Below are 17,452 nucleotides of genomic sequence, written 5' to 3' on the forward strand. Positions count from 1 at the left end.
TATAGGTCCTTGCTTTTCATTACTTCCTGACAGTCTTATGGGAGCTCCCTTGCAGATAATTGTCTTTCTCTTGTTGCTTTTAAGATTTTTTGTCTTTAACCTTTGACATTTTAATTATGATGTGTCTTGGTGTGGGTCTCTTTGGTTTCATCTTGTCTTCCAAATTGCTGATTTGATACTCTGATTCATCTAGTCTGCTGTTGATTCCTTCTAGTGTATTCTTCATTTCTGACTAGTTCTCTTTTATGGTTTCTGTGTCCTTTTCCATATTTGCTATCTCTTTCTTGAAGAGCATCCTTTTAATCATAATTTTGAACTTTATATCTGGTACATTGCCTGCTTCCATTTAATTTATTTCTTTTTCTGGGGATTGCTATTGTTCTTTCATTTGTTTCCCCTTTTAAATGACTCTTTGTATTTGTTTCTGGGAATTAGATAGATTGCTATTTCTCAGTCTTGGTAAGGTGGCCTTATGTAGTAGATGCCCTGTGGGGCTCAGTGGTACAGTCTCCCCAATCAACTGAGCTAGGTGCTCCAGGAATGTCCCTTGTGTGGGATATGTAAGCTCATCTGATGTAGTTTAGTTGTGATTGCTGTTGGCCATCCATTGGCCCAGAGGCTCGCTGACTGTGAGGACTGCCCCAACCACAGTGTACAAGCTGCTGTGTGGAGGCTGACTCACAAAGTGGAATTGCCTCAGCATGTCTTGTCCCTGCCAAGATCTCCCTTTAGGTGTGCCACTTATGGAATTAAATCAGGTCATGCTCTGGTTTGGTCTCAAGTCAGCCACCATGTGTGTTGGTTCTGGGACCTCTTGGGATGGGCTCTGGTGCAGGTCAATGTGAGATACTGTGACCAGTCTGGGCTACCTCCTTGATAACCTTCCAAAAAAAAGAGTACAATGCAGGTGCAAGCTAGTCACAGCTAGCCGAATTCCCCTGCTTGATGCAGGCTTGGCAGGGTATGGCCAAACTGACTTAGGAGAATGGGGCTAGTGCTTCTACTCAGGCTGATGCTGGCGGGGGCGGGGGGGGGGGGTGCTGGGGAGGAGGGAGAATGATGGGTGTTGCCAGCCAAACACATGTAAAAATTGGCCCTTGCTCTAAAGTCGCTACACTCAAGACTCTCCCTGTGCAAAATGTCTCTGACACCCCAAGTCTACCTAAACGTCCTGAAGAACCTTCCAAGAAAGTCTGCAACTCAAGCCCAGGCTGGCCACAGCTAGCTGATTTGTACAGAGTGGGAGTTTGGCAGGGTGGGACAACAGGGAGTCAGGAGTGTGGGGCTAGTGCATTCCCCCAGGCTGAGGCATTATGGAGGGAAGTACTCAACCCAGGAATGATGGCATCTGTGAGCAGCATGGGAGAGGGATTCTACACAGGAATGCTGGCAGCTGTCCCTCCAGCCTTCTCCCCAAAACCACAGAATCCAATCTCTCCCTGTATGACTTCAGTCTACTCTGAGCTGCCATTCCTCTGCCGGAGCCCAGGGTGAGTGCCTGATGATGAGGGTACCTGGGTTTCTAGCAGCCTACCACCTCACTCTGCTGGACAGAATCCCCACTAATTTTCACAGCCAGATGTTATGTAGGCTCTTCTTCCCGGCACTTGTGCGCTAGGCTGGAGAGCCAGGCATAGGGTTAAGAGCTCTCACTCCTCAGGGGGAACTTACGCAGCTGAGATAGCCCTTCATATTCTCAACTGCACATGAGTTCAGAGTCAGCCCATTTTGAATCTCTACCTTTCCTAAAAGTCTCAGTACGGTTTCTTATGTAGATCTGTAGTTATAAGACTTCTGTTCAGCTAGTCTTCAGTTGGTTATTCAGGTTTATTGTTCTATAATTTAGTTATAATTTTGATTTGGTCCTGGGAGGAGGTAAGTGTAACTTCTACCTACTTTGCTGCCATCTTGGATCTCTCACTTCAAATATTTTATTTTAGTTGTTAGTCTAATTTATTTGATATTTTTCAAGAAAGGAGAGGCTATGTGTCAGGCTCTGGACTGTGTACATTATATGTATTATAGAATTCAATCTTTAGCACATCCTTATTTGTAAATACTATTATTAATAGGTTTCCCCCCTGATGAGGTAACATATTACAAAAGGTGAAATAATTTGTCCAATGTTATTGAATTAAAAAGTGGTAGAGCCCTAGCTGGTTTGGCTCAGTGGATAGAGTGTTGGCCTGAGGACTGAAGAATCCTAAGTTCGATTCTGGTCAAGGGCATGTACCTTGGTTGCGGGCACATCTCTAGTGGGGGTGTGTGCAGGAGGCAGCTGATTGATGTTTCTCTCTCATCAATGTTTCTAACTCTCTATCCTTCTCCCTTCCTCTCTATAAAAAATCAATAAAAATATATTTAAAAAATAAAAAAAAATTAAAAAAAGAAAGGAGAACAGAATGGGATTCATATTTAGTACTTAATATACTAGCATGCAATAATTTTGAAAGGCAGTTTATATTGGAATAGTTTTGTCCTTCACACTTCTAAGTAATTCAGAAAAAAACAAACAAGAAATTTAAGAATAAACCTAATAATCAGTCACTACTGAAAATACCATTTCTTTTTATAGCAAACCAAACATATAGAGAGAGAGTCTACTTTTTCTAGAATTAAAATTTTAGAACAAAAAACTTCAGGTTATACAATGAAAACACTGGAAAATATGCAGTGAAAAAATAAATATATCAACAACTCACAAACTTTATCAGAGTTTCTAGCCCAGTATAACAAAGTAGTGGATTTAAAGGAACCCAGATGAATATGACTAAACTACTATTTGAATCATTATCACAAAGATTCAGGTTGTCCAACTAATAATCAGAAAGAGTTATAAATACCCCTAAATGAAATTCAGATGATTAAATCCTTATTCAGTGATATTTTTAAAACATATAATGTTTTCCTCTATATCCATTCCCCCAAAATATAATACATTCACTTCTTTCTCTTACATCTCAGCAGAAATTAAAATGGCAAAATCTTTGAGAAAAGGGACTTGTAGTACATTTATTTTATTTATCTTACAGTGACTGGCACTGTATACAATACTCATTGTAAGTGTTCAATAAATGTCACCTCCCACAACTAAAATACAGAATAACCATCATTTAGAACTGTCTGAAAGCTGGCTGAATGGAAGTCCTACAACTAGAGAAGTAAAGTAAAAAGCACATTGAGCCTGATAGGAGAGGTGGAGGGGCAGAACAAGCTGGTCTGACACCCACATGTGCCATTTTTTTTTTAATCAGGAGGGAGATCACCTCTGTGGAGGCTTCCCATGTGGAACAAGAGGTCCCAGCCCCACACCAGACCCCTAGCCCATTGTCCCAGAGCTGGGAAGGAAGTTCCAGCAACTATGGCTATAAAAAACAGCAGGTATTGTGGCTGAGAGGCACAGAGGCTGATGGAGACCCAGATGTTCCATTTAAAGGTCGGCACACAAACTTACTCGGACTCCCAGCACTGGGCAGCTTTGGGGGGACCCAGGGACATACAGGGAGGAACTGGATTGTCTAGCATCGGGGCAGGAACTTGGGGGTGACTTACTCCCAGACAGGGATGCTCAAAAAGTCATTGTTCCTGAGCTAGGACCTCCGTTGTTGCAGGGATGACTAGCAGCCATATCTGAGTCTCCATCAGCCTGGAGCAACACTTTGCTCCTTCCTGGGGATTTCCTGAGACCCTGCCCTATCCAATTTTCAGCCCTACCCAAGCTGTTTGCAGCAATAGTTCCATATGAATGGCCTATCCTGGCTCAGGCTTCAGACTTTGTTAAAATCTCTCAAACAAGCTGCAGCTAGTGACAGTGTGCCCCAAATCTGTCAATAAAAGGCCCAAAACCAGGCACTAGCATCAACCTCCCTTGCTTCACAGCTGGGCCTCACATGGGCAACTCCAAGCCCAATCCAAAGAACAAATAGCAGCTATCTGCAGATCTCTCTGTAGCTCCTACCAGGTGGCCCCAGGCAGTGGCTTACTTTGCACCTCCCTGGAGGCCCTAGAGCCAGTGCACCCAGTGGAAAGCTTCAGACCACTGCCGATTACAACTCTACACATCCATAAGCAATACATTCAACGGACAGACTCAGTGAGCACCAAAGCCCCACTGAAGCAAGTCCTGCTCCATAGGGGTGTTCCCTTCACAGCAGCTCTCCAACTGTAGTCGCAGCTGTTCCTCACAGCCAATTGGCTTGGAGGTCAACTCCTCCCAGTGATGCCAAAAACAATCAAAGCTCAACTACAAGATTGTGCACACAGCCCATACAGGGGCATACCTAGAATGCCCAGTGCAGGTGACTAGGGAGGCTGAGCCACTGGGCCCCACAGGACTGCTACACAAGGCTACTCTACCAATTCCAGGAGACATAGCAGCTCTACCTAATACACAGAAAGAAACATAGGAAAGCAGCCAAATCCGGAGTCAAAGAAACATGTCACAAATGAAAGAAATGGAAGCAAGCAAACTACTTGATACAGAGTTCAAAACCATGATTATAAGGTTACTCAAAGATCTTCATGAAAATTTCAAGTAACTTAGTGAAAATGTCAAAGACATGAAAAAGGATTAGTCAAAAATTAAGCATACACCAACTGAAATAAAAAATAATTTACAAGGATTCAACAGCAGAGTAGAGGATTTCAAGAATCAAATCAACAATTTGGAATATGAGGAAGCAAAAAATACCCAATCAGAAGAGCAAAAAGAAAAATAAATAAATATGAAGACAGTGTAAGGAGCCTCTGGGATAACTTCAAGTTTACCAACATTCACATTAAAGGGGTGCCAGAAGGATAAGAGAGAGAGCAAAATACTGAAAACCTATTTGAAGAAATAATCACAGAAAACTTCCCCTACCTGATGGAAGAAATAGACTTACAAGTCCAGGAAGCACAGAGAGTCCCAAACAAGAGGAACCCAAAGAGGCCCATACCAACACACATCATAATTAAGATGCCAAGGGTTAAAGACAAAGAGAGAATCTTAAAAGCAGCAAGAAAAAAGCAGTTGGTTACCTAAAAGGGAGCACCCACACGACTGTCAGCTGATTTCTCAACAGAAACTTTGAAGGCCAGAAGGGAGTGGTAAGAACTATTCAAAGTGATGAATAGTAAGGACCTACAATCAAGATTACTCTACCCAGCAAAGCTCTCATTCAGCATTCAGGGTCAGATAAAGAGCTTTACAAACAAAACAAAAAAACTAAATGAGTTCAAAACTACCATACCAGTATTACATGAAATGTTTGTGGACAAAAAAGGGGCCACATGCTAACCTGACAAGCTCAGGGAAGGCCTGCAGGGCAGTATTGCAAACTCAAAGACCTAAAGTAACAACATAGGTTCGTCTGAAATTAAAACTTTAACTAAAAGCAGTTATGGTGGGTAGACAGCAGGGTTTGGTGAAGGCCTGGGACAAGGCAGGAACCAGGTGGAAGGGGGTAATGGGGGCGGGGAGTGGGACATCTGTGATACTCTCAACAATAAAGATTTAAAAATAATAATAATAAAAGCAGCTCAGGGCTTGTCACTCTCTTCCTTCAATGGCTCCCCAGTGCCTTTTCTTCTTTGTCTGAATTACTTATACTAATGCTTCAAAGCCCAACTTGGCTATTCCCTTCCATGACTCCCTTAGTCTTGGTGGCACCTCTCCTGCTATGTTTTCACTACGCCCAGAGTTTATTTACCACAGAAATTATAATGTATTGTAATTGTCTGTTCAGTTGCCTGCTTCCCATCTAGATCAGTGGTTCTCAAACTTTTTGGTCTCAGGATCTTTATATACCCTTAAAAATTATTTAACTCCAAAGATCTCTTGTGTGTTTGTGGAGTACAGCTATCAATATTTATCATCAGAAATTAAAACTGAGAATTTTTAAAAGTATTAATTCACTTTAAAGTGACAATGAATCCATTATTTGTTAATGTAAATAACATATTATTATGAAAAATAACAATGATTTTCCAAATAAAAAATATTAGAAGAATACATTTTTGCAAATCTCTTTAATGTGCGACTCCATAGAGAATAGCTAGATTCTCACACCTGCTTCTGCTTTCCATCTATTTATTATATCTTACATGTCTTATAGCCTCTGAAAAACTTTACTGTACACTTGTAAGAGAATGAAAGTGAAAAAGGTAAATAATGTCTTAATATTATTATAAAAATAGTTTAGTCTTTGTAGCCCTTTTAAAAGGATCTGAAAGAGCCCTGGGACCCCAGACCACTTCTCTAGAACCTTTGCTCTAAGTAATAAATTATTTAAAGGCCATGGCATTCCTTTTCTTTTTACCCTCACAACCTAAAATGGTGCACATTTCATAACAAGTATACAGTAAGTGCTTTTTGAATGCATGAACAAATGAATAAATAAGTGGATGAACAGATGATTATAAATAAATGCAGGCTGCCTTTGAGTCCATTCACAGAGAATTTCCAAAGTATTGATGTACACAAAGCTCAAAAAGGAAATATAAGTTTTGAGACAGTAATTAAACATCAATTACCATCCATCTGAATGAGTAGCTCAGACTTGACTCTGCGACTTGCTTCGTGCTCATCAGAGGTCCCTCTTCGACTGCAGATAGAATCTATCTCATCAATGAAGATCGTAGTGGGGGCGTAAAATCTAGCCTTTGTGAAAATATGTTAAAGGAATCATTTGATTATCTCATAAAACAATCTGAATATTTAAAAATAGTGCCATTTCCTCCTAATATCATGGTTAAAAAAGAGAAGTTTCTCACTGCTTTAATGCCACCATTTGGTTATTGACAGAGGTTAAATCAATCATTCATATAAAAAAAGTAAATTTCTAAAAATAAAAGGTAAGTTATATGGTTGGCTAAGTCCGGTGACAAATAAATGGGGATTTATAGTCCTATTCTTTCTACTATTCTGTTTGAAACTTTCCATAATACAAAACATTTTCAAAAGACAAGTCATCAATCTCTTTCCTCAAATAAGCATTCTTAAGTAACTATTGCAAACCCCTTATGAAAAGAAACCAACTTTAATGATAGATCAATATCTAACTCATTTTTAAAATATATATTAAAATACACTTCTGCTCAACCATCTCATTAGAGATCCAGAAATGTCAGTCACACCACACACATTTCCAAAGTCTCTTCTACTCTCGCTGGATAGGATGCCAAAGAGCCTTCTTTTATCTTAGGGAGGAAGATACATCAAAGACACACTGACAATTCCAGAAACCCCACCACACCCTATCTTATTAGTCTGCCAAGAACTACTAATTAAACTACAGCGACACCTGCCATAGATGAGTGGATCTAGACTTATAGGGATACCATTGCTTATACCAAAAGTACTTTGAAATCCAAATATATTATCACTCACCATTTCAAACAACAGACGGACTAATTTCTCAGATTCACCTCTATATTTGGATGTCAGTGTAGAGGAGGAAACATTGAAGAATGTTGTGCCACATTCAGTGGCAACAGCTTTAGCTAGCATGGTCTTACCAGTGCCTGGGGGTCCAACCATCAGCACACCCTGAAATTTTGAAAGATGTAAATGATTTATCAGATTAAAATACTTTCTTATAAAATATCAACTATTAAGTAGAGGGAAATTTTCCCATATCATTTTATAGATAGAAAAAAATGAAGAAGATTTCACAAAATGTCTCAAATCAGAGATACTCAGAGATGGGTTAACAAAGGGCCTAGACAACAAGGAATGTTCTTATACATTCAGAAAGAACCTACCCAACTTTCCTAAGCCTGGCAGAAGATAAATATGCCTTAAATACCACTTAAAAATAGTTTGAAATACCACTCAAGAGTAACTGCTCTGTGTAAGCAAAAAAAATAAGAAGCGTATCTTCCACAACACATTATAATATACAGCTTTTAATCAAAAAGAAGAATCCATTCTCAATTAATACAGTAACTAAAATCTAGTAGTAATTCAAACATAAATTAGCTAACGTTTTATCAGTTTAATGTGCTAGATAATAGTTTACAAAAAATAGTTACTAATAAAAAGAGCTACTAAATATGGACCAGAAGTGAAACTGTAGTTATTCCTCACTTTGGAAAATAAATAAGCAGAAAGGCATTCTATAAAAATAAATCAATGAGGAGTAAAGATTATTTGAGAACACTAATTCTCTAGTCTTGAAGACTAATAGATTCTTAACACTTACTTCACTATCCATTTTTAATGGAAGCTCAGATCATAGTTAACACCACGTTTCTTTTGCATAATAGTTGGTGATCTCAAAAGGAATTCTGATCTATTTGTTAATTTAGTTTAATAAGCTAGGGATATCAACTTTGAAAGCTATATGCTCATCAAAGTTTCATAACTACATTCAGAAACTAGCTGTAGAATCTTGATACCCAGAACAACCAGGGATCACCAGGATTTAAAACACTAGTTTTTAAAAAAAAACTTTGTGCTTTGCAAGGAGCCTTTAACTGTGCATGAGACTGGTATTTTGAAAACTACCAAAACAACTAAAGGTATAGGCATAGCGATAGCCAAGTTCATACTTCTCTTTCTAATGGCCCCTCCCTTTTCTAACATTAGATGTGGTGCAATATTTATACTTCTGAACTCATCATGACATTACTCTTCTGATTACCTCATCTATTTCCTGTATTTCCTTCTCTATTGGCTCTTTCCCCTTAGTACAGCGGTTCTCAACCTGTGGGTCGCGACCCCTTTGGCGGTCGAATGACCCTTTCACAGGGTTCACCTAAGACCATCCTGCATATCAGATATTTACATTATGATTCATAACAGTAGCAACATTACAGTTATGAAGTAGCAACAAAAATAATTTTATGGTTGGGTCACAACATGAGGAACTGTATTTAAAGGGCCAGACGGTTGAGAACCACTGCCTTAGTATATAAACATATTTAAATCTGTCCCATTTTTAAATAATCCTTTGCTTAACTCTTCAAATCCTCTAGCTACTGTATACCTCTCCTTCCCTCTCAGCTAGCCTTCTTAAAGAAATGGCTTAAGCTTACTATTGCTTCTTCATGAGCTACTATCTGGCTTCTGCCTCCACTACTTCACTAAAAATACCTATTTACTAATCCACCAGTCACTTTTCAACTCACATGTTCTTTCTCTCTGACCTCGATGTTGCTGATACTTGGTATTCATTCCCCCCTTCCTGAAACCCATCTTTTCTGGGTTGGTTCTAGGACACTGCTCATTCCTGATACTTCTTCATCATGACTATTTTCAGTGTGTTCAGATCTCCTCTTCGCCCTGCACTTTACATTCCTAAAGCAATTCTAAATCTTTTGTGTTCTTTTATAAACTCCTTGAACAATTTCAACCACATGCATATTTTAAATGACCATTTATATCTTACAATTTTAACTCACTCTATTTTAAGCTCCAGACCTCTATTTCTAATTACCTGCTGAGCATTTACTTAGACATATTTTGTTCCTGTTTAAATCTGTTCCTTTTCTCATTTTCCAATATCAGTTCATTGTACCCTATCTATCTAATAATAGGATAATATGCAAACTGGTCAGGACTCTGTCACATAATGACCAAACAGCAGGGCCCTGAGGCTGCATGGCACCTGGCCGGGGCGGGGGACCTCAGGCTGTGCCCCCTGCCCAGCAGAGCTTTATGGGGAACCTGAGACTGAGCCCCCCACCTGGCGCTGGGTCGGGGGACCTGAGGCTGCACCCCCTGCCCGGAGGGGCTTGACGGGGGTGGGGCAGGCCAGGTCTGGGTCTCACCCAATGGGGGTGAGGCCGGCCGGGTCTGGGTCTCCTGTGATTTCGAAGTGCGTGCAGGTGGACGGGGACTTAACTCTGGGTCCTGTGGCGCGCCCCAGACTCTGACAGGAGGGAGATTTCATATACATTTTACTAATTTTCTTTCATCTCTGACACTTCTATTATAGAGAAAGGGCAAATAGCAATATTAAAATATTTCCTCTAATTCCCTTTTTATGTACACAAATTTCGTGCACCAGGCCACTAATCTAATCTAATAAAAGAGAAACATGCAAATTGACCATACCTTCGCTACACCCCAAACCACGCCCACCAGCCAATCAGAGCGACTATATGCAAATTAACCCAACCAAGATGGCAGCTGGCAGCCACGGAGCTGGAGCAGGCAAGAGGTTTGGCTGCCCCGGCGATGGAAGGAAGCCAAGCTTCCCCGCCTGCCCTGGCCGGCTGTGGCCTCCCACAAAAGGCAACAAAGTTTCAATTAATAGAAGATAAATAAACCCCAGATACCTGCTTCCAGCCAGCCTTCCACTGGAAGCTTGGGGTGGCTGGGGGCTGTGGGCCAGCCTGCAAACAGGCCATCAACCCCTTCACCCAGGCTGGCCAGGCACCCCCAGGGGGGACCCCACCCTGAAAGGGGCTGTGGCCAGCCTGCAAACAGCCATCAGCCCCTCACCCAGGCTGGCCACACCCTCAAGGGGTGAGGGTGCCTGCTGGGGGGCTTGACCAGCCTGCTAACAGCCCTCAGCCCCACACCCAGGCTAGCCAGGCACCCCAGCGGGACCTCCACCCTGATCTGGGACACCCTTCAGGGCAAACCAGCCAGCCCCCACCCATGCACCAGGCATATAATAAAAGGGTAATATGCAAATTGACCCTAACAGCAGAACGACTGGGAATCACTGGTCACTATGACACACACTGACCACCAGGGGGCAGACGCTCAATGCAAGAGCTGCCCCCTGGTGGTCAGTATGCTCCCACAGGGGGAGCTCTGCTCAGCCACAAGCCAGGCTGACGACTGCCAGCACAGCAGTGATGGCGGGAGCCTCTCCCGCCTCCTCAGCAGCGCTAAGGATGTCCAACTGCAGCTTAGGCCTGCTCCCCGCTGGCAAGTGGACATCCCCCGAGGGCTCCTGGGCTGCCAGAGGGATGTCTGACTGCCAGCTTAGGCCTGATCCCCTGGGGAGCGGGCCTAAGCCAGCAGGTGGATATCCCCTGAGGGGTCCCAGACTGCGAGAGGGCATAGGCCGAGCTGAGGGACCCCCCTGAGTGCACAAATTTTTGTGCACCGGGCCTCTAGTATAATAAATAATTTAGTTGGCCTTTTACCCCAGTTCCTGGGAGGAAGACTCTAAATCCTTGGAATTTCCCAACTGACAGAATTGTCTTTGTTCATGTTGAACCCTGAAATTTTATGCTAATGAGGTGGCTCATGGAGGGCCCCTATATTGTTTATGCTAATGAGATGACTCAGGATGGGGGCTGGGCTTGCTATAAAAACCAACCATGTGATTAGAGGGTTTAGAGGGTTGGGACACTGGAGAGAGGAAGGTGGGACTGGAGATTGAGACATATGGACAATGATTCAATCAATCATGACCATGTAATGAAACCCCAATAAAAACTGGACACTGAATCTGGGTGAGCTTCCCTATTGGAAACACTCTATGCATTGTCACACATCAACATGTTGCGAGGGTAAAGCATCCTAATTCCACAGGGAGAGAACACAGAAGCTTTACTTTCAGCAGAATCCCAGATCTCACCCTCTGTATTTCTTCCCTTGGCTAACTCTGAATTACTTCCTTTTGCTATAATAAAACTGTAATCTTAAGTAAAATGCTTTCCTAAGTTCTGTGAGTCTTTCTAGAGAATTACTGAACCTGAAGGGGTAGTGAGAAGCCCCAAATTTATAGCCAGCTGGTCAGAAGTGAGGGTGACCTGAGGACCCCCAAGTTTGCAGCAGCATCTTAAGTAGGGAAGTCTTATGGAAAACTGCCCTTAACTTGTAAAGTTTGGACCAATTTGGGTAGTGGGTGTCAGAAGTAACTGCATACTCCTTCGAGTCAAGCCTGAAATTGGCACGTCATAAAACTTGTCCCTCTCTCTGTTCCTATAAACTATCAGCCATAATGTTATCACATACCTCTTAAACACCTCTCATAAACCCACCCATTTGTTCATTTAGCCAAATAATAGATGCCTTAATGCAGGTCCTCATCATTTGGCTAGACTACTGCAATAGCCTCCTGACCAGACTCCTCATCTGTATGCAATCTATGCCACCTCCAATCTATCTTCCATACTGCTGCCAAGGTGATCTTTCACATTTGCAAATCGCCCTCCTGCTGAAAACTTACAGGTCTCCTCATAAAGGTAGGTTACAGCTACTTTAAAACTCCTTTAAATACCTATTTTAAAACCTTATTCTCTCTTTTAAATATTGTTTTAGAAGTTATAATAAAGGGAAAATGTGTGGTAATATGTTCCCCAAATTAGGTAAATCTGTAACAGTCTATTGAAGTCTTTAAGTTGTGAGAAGCAATGGAAATGCCATGGTGCTCCAGCTACTTGTGTAAACAAACAGGAGCAAAGACTGAGAAAAGAAACAGACCTCAGCTAATTCAGGAGGGAAAAGAAAGACTACTCTTTTACTGCACTCTACCTGTAAGAATAAAGAAAGGCTCTGCCTATGTTAAGACCTACCGTTTCAGACAGCAGCTGTTGGAAGGGTTTTTCAATATGTTAACAGGAAAACACTAGACTTAGGAGGAACTAGTTCTAGGCAGGCTGTACATTCTAAAGCAGAGGGCAAGCTGAAAGGAAACACACAACCCTGGCTGGTTTGACTCAGTGGTTAGAGGGATGGCCTGTGGACCAAAGGGTCATGGGTTTGATTCTGGGTCAAGAGCACATACATTGGTTGCAGGATCAATCCCTGGCCCTGGTTGGGGCACATCCGGGAGGCAACCAATCAATGTATCTCTCTCACATCGCTGTTTCTCTGTTTCTCTCTCTCTCTCTCTCTCTCTCTCTCTCTCTCTCTCCCCCTTCCTCCCTCCCCTCCCCTCTCTCTAAAAAGTCAGTGGAAAAAAATCCCTGGGTGAGTATTAAAAATAATAATAATAATAAAAGAAACACACATTCTGATTATGTCTGAGATGAAGTGATCAAAATAATTAGTGAGAAATATGTCAACTTTTAGAAAGGTATTTATACAATCAAACTTTTATTATAAAAGACTATTATGATTACTGTTTACTTTGTTTGTTAACTTATTTACAGAAATAGACATCTAGAAAATTCTTAAAACTAATCTCTAGCTGAGCAACCCTGAGTAAAGTGACATAATTAAAGACTATAGTTTCCATACTCCAAGCCCTTCTCCTGTCATGCAGAGATTGCAGAACTCAACTACAAATTCAAATCCAGGAATTTGGGAAAAATACAAACTTCCCCCAACCTTTACAAACTGAGTTAATAAACACATATAGAAACTACAATGCTGTCTTTCATTATCATGCAAGCAGCATTTTCATACCTGTTATTTTAATAAATTCTCACCTTCCAGGGCCTTCTAATCCCTTTGAAGAAGTCAGGCATCCACATGGGAAGAACAACAGCTTCCCTTAGCAACTTCTTAGCTTCTTCCAGATCTGCTATGTCATCCCTTTGTAAGAACATCAAAGTTTCATGTTTATTCAAAGATGGCTTTGATTGATGATCAATACTAATTCTTTTTTTTTACTTATGAAATTACTAGAGGCCGGGTGCATCAATTTGTGCACGGGTGCAGTTCCTCAGCCTGGCTGGTGATCGGGGCCGATAGGGGCCGCAGGAGGTTGGCTGGGGGGAGGGGCTGTGGGAGGTTGGGCAGCCGGCCGGCCGGGAGGAGCTGCGGGAAATTGGCTGGCAGGCTCAATGGGGGCCATCGGGGCGGGCCAGCCAGGGGGAGGGGCCACGGGAGGTTGGCCGGCTGGCCATGGAAGGTTGGCTGTGGGAGCACACTGACCACCAGGAGGCAGCTCCTGCATTGAGTGTCTGTCCCCTAGTGGTCAGTCGACCGGTTGTACAGTCGTTTGGTCGCTTAGTCTTTTATATACACTGAGTGGCCAGATTATTATGACCACCTGACATTTGTAGGCAAATTAGCTATAATTTTGCGCTGAAGTTGCTAGAGGGCCATACCATTATAAATAGGGAAGCAGGTTGTTTACCACGAAAGAAGTGATTTTTTTTCTGAAGATATGGGTAAACAACGAGATTTAACAGCCTTTGAACGTAGGATATATTTGAACGTGAGTGGCCAGATTATTATGACCACCCCATCAGTACTTCATTGGGCCACCTTTTGCCTTCAATACTGCGGATTCTTCTTGGCATTGACTCCACGAGATGTTGAAAAGTGATGTGAGGAATCTGACACCATGCCTGATGAATAGCACTGTCCAGTTCTGTGAGATTTGATGGTTGTGGAACCAGCTGCCTGATAGCTCTTTTAACTTCACCCCACAAATGCTCAATTGGATTGAGATCTGGTGCTTGTGGGGGCCACCTAAGCAGGGTAAAGTCTCCCTCATGTTCTTGAAACCACTCCTGCACAATATGAGCACCATGGCATGGCGCACTGTCTTGTTGGAAGAAGCCATCTCCATTGGGATACACCATCAACATGATAGGATGAACTTGATCAGCAACGATACTTAGGTATGTTGTGCTATTCAGACGTTGTTCCACACGAATTAAAGGGCCCAAATCATGCCAGGAAAACATGCCCCGAACCATAACACTGTCCCCACCAGCTTGAAGGATTGTACTCATGCATGTGGGGTGCATGCTTTCATGCTGTTTCCACCAAATTCTCACTCTGCCATCTGCATGATGCAACTGGAAACGTGATTCATTGAACCACATGACTTTTTCCAATGCTCGACTGTCCAATCCTTGTGTTCCTGCGCGAATTGGAGACGTTTTATCTTGGTAACTGCAGACAGCAAAGGTGTTCGAACGGGCCTTCGGCTTCCATATCCCATTAAGATGCAGTGTACGGCTAATGTGCCTACAAACGTCAGGTGGTCATAATAATCTGGCCACTCAGTGTATATAGATTCTTAAGAACATTATTCTAATTGCATAAAATTTAATCAGTGATCAGATAACATTCCAGTTATTAATTAGAACATGTTATTCAATTAACAATCTCTGTCAGTTATGTCATTAAATTAAAATGTTAAAGTGTCTTGGTTATATTTTGAAACAAGGACTGTCCTGTCAATTCCATACAGTCATATTATGGATGAAGTCATAAACAGAAGATTAAAAGTTAAAAGAGAAGACTCACACCAAGCCAACCCTATAACTTGTCTTCTCTGCTACTTTAATTCAAGAACTGAAGACACTAACCAATGAATGCTAAGATTCCTGGACACAATATCTCTCTCAAGGGCTTCTACCAGATCCTTATCATATCCAGCAGCATCAAATTTTGGAATTTCACCATCACTCACACCATCTTGCATATTTTTTCTTCCCTGGAGACAGGTATAAAAAAAGTACTGGTCAATAACAAAATAATTTTAACTGGCATTATTAAGCTATAAAAAGTGTAACAATCATTTAAAAATAATTTTTGGTTATTTTAAGATAGTGTTTTCTTATTACCCAAATGCCATCCTCTTCTTTTTAATTCATCAGAAACAGATGAACTGGCCTGCTTTACTATACATTTCTTCAAATTTACATTCTTGCGGGGAGAGCTGCAGGTAAGTAAGACTAAAATGATCCTTGCAAAATACCCCTGACTTAGTGGCTGCCGGGGATTTCCAATATTTATTGAGAATGCTAATGCAGAGGAAGGAAGTTTACTGAAAACCTACTGTATAGCAAGTAATCTCATATATATTACCTCATTTAATACAACTATAAGGTAGGTATTACTACCTTTATTTTTACAGATTATCTTGGACTCAAAAAGATTAAGTAACTTAATCAAGTTCACAATTCTTAAATGTCAGAGTAGAGATTTTAGCTCAGGTCTTCCTGACTCCTCAAACCCATGCCTTATCCACAGCATCAGACCACTTCATGCCTGGCTGAGCCAGCTTAAAGCTTAAGCGAGGGCTGTGTATGGCCAAAAGAACTGGGTCTGAATTTCACCTCACAAAGCCTTTTTTTCCCTGTTGCTGTAAGTACTCCCTCAGGATTCAATTTCTTCCTAGTAAAGTCCTTGGGCCACATCATAAAGTCACTGTAATGACAATGATAAAAGAACCTTTTTAAATTAGTATTAAGACCATTAAAGCAATATACCTACCCAAATTCTTTATCTAATAATATGGTGGCTTTAAAAAAGTATTATATACTATAGTTTCTATGGGTTCTGCCAAGATTGACTGAACTGTGAAGAACTTTAAATGAAACATGCTCAGCCCTGGCTGGTGTGGCTCCATTGGTTGGGCATCGTTCTTTGCATCAAAAGGTTGCCGGTCCAATTCCTGGCCAGGGCACATGCCAGGGTTTTGGCTTGATCCCCATGTAAGGGTATGCAGGAGGCTCTCACATTGATATTTCTCTCTCTCTCTCTCTCCCTCTCCATTCCTCTCTCTCTAAAAAGCAATAACAATAATTTTTTTAAAGAAACTTTGCCAGAGACAGTTCAGCCACTGGAACTGCTTCAGTATACAGAGCCAAGTACCTCCACAGAGCTTCAGCCTCATTGTTACTGTCTAATACAAAAATAAAAGGGAAAATGGTAAAAAATAAAATGAGCCCATTTTATAAACTCAATATGAAGAGAGAATAGGATGAACCTCTTCTACCATAGATACTTCATCAGAGATAAACCATAGTTGAGAGGGGACTAAATGGTTCCCTTTGGTAAATGTTCTAATTCGTTATGCCATCTGGTAAATCACCAAACAGTACTATAGTGACTTGACCAAAAAAATGAATAATTTACTGTTTCTGGGTAGAATCATGGCTACAGTATTAAACTAAATTTTCAGAAAGATTCTTCTATTTCAGCTGACAGACACCAATATTGACATTATTTAAAGGAGTAACTTTCTGGCTTACCTATACAACAAATAAAACATCAACAAATTCAAAATAATCTCAGCCTAGTATCATATTTTATGATACACATAGGCCAAGGCTATAAGGTGATATTCAAACTAATCAGTGGGAACACTCTGTAATCACTTTAAAGCTTTCTAGAAATAAATAACCTAAAGAATGTAACAGAAACTAATATACCTGGGACTTAACCAGCCTTCATATGGCACTATTATTTGAGACTAACCAAAAGTAAGTATTTAAAAAATGTTAGCACACAGTCATTTTGATATAAATAATCAAGTGGGGTAGGGAGGACTTGTAAACACTGCCACAGGAAAAGAACAGCTGGACACTTGCCTGAAAGTAAGAAGAATCATTGGATTTTAAGAACAATAAATATGTGAGCATCTATGCCCAGCACGTTTTATTGATCACTAAGTTTTAAATCAGTGAATGAAAACACCTTATCTGCTCTCATCAAGCATCTATCTAATGGGAGAAACAAGTAATAAGTAAACAAAAGCAAATCACATAGAATTATAAGCTGAAGTGCTATTAAACGCTGAGTGATCAGTGTGGCTAAAAGGAATAGGTTGGAAAGACAGGCAGAGACAGCTCACTTAGGCCCCCATAGGCCCAG

At 41.2% G+C, this 17,452-nt stretch overlaps 1 protein-coding gene across 1 annotated transcript in view; it reads right to left on the reverse strand.

The window, feature by feature from the left end:
- KATNAL1 (katanin catalytic subunit A1 like 1) overlaps positions 1–17,452 on the reverse strand; it is a 98,751-nt gene that overhangs the window by 13,620 nt on the left and 67,679 nt on the right. The window contains exons 5-8 of the mRNA XM_006085460.3: positions 15,160–15,287; positions 13,321–13,426; positions 7,370–7,528; positions 6,514–6,640 (exon numbers count right to left, since the gene is read on the reverse strand). Of these exons, the coding sequence (XP_006085522.1) occupies positions 6,514–6,640; positions 7,370–7,528; positions 13,321–13,426; positions 15,160–15,287 (520 nt within the window). The remainder of the gene's footprint in view (positions 1–6,513; positions 6,641–7,369; positions 7,529–13,320; positions 13,427–15,159; positions 15,288–17,452) is intronic.

Source organism: Myotis lucifugus, unplaced genomic scaffold (genome assembly GCF_000147115.1).
Source record: "Myotis lucifugus unplaced genomic scaffold, Myoluc2.0 scaffold_19, whole genome shotgun sequence".
Classification (NCBI taxonomy): Eukaryota; Metazoa; Chordata; class Mammalia; order Chiroptera; family Vespertilionidae; genus Myotis; species Myotis lucifugus.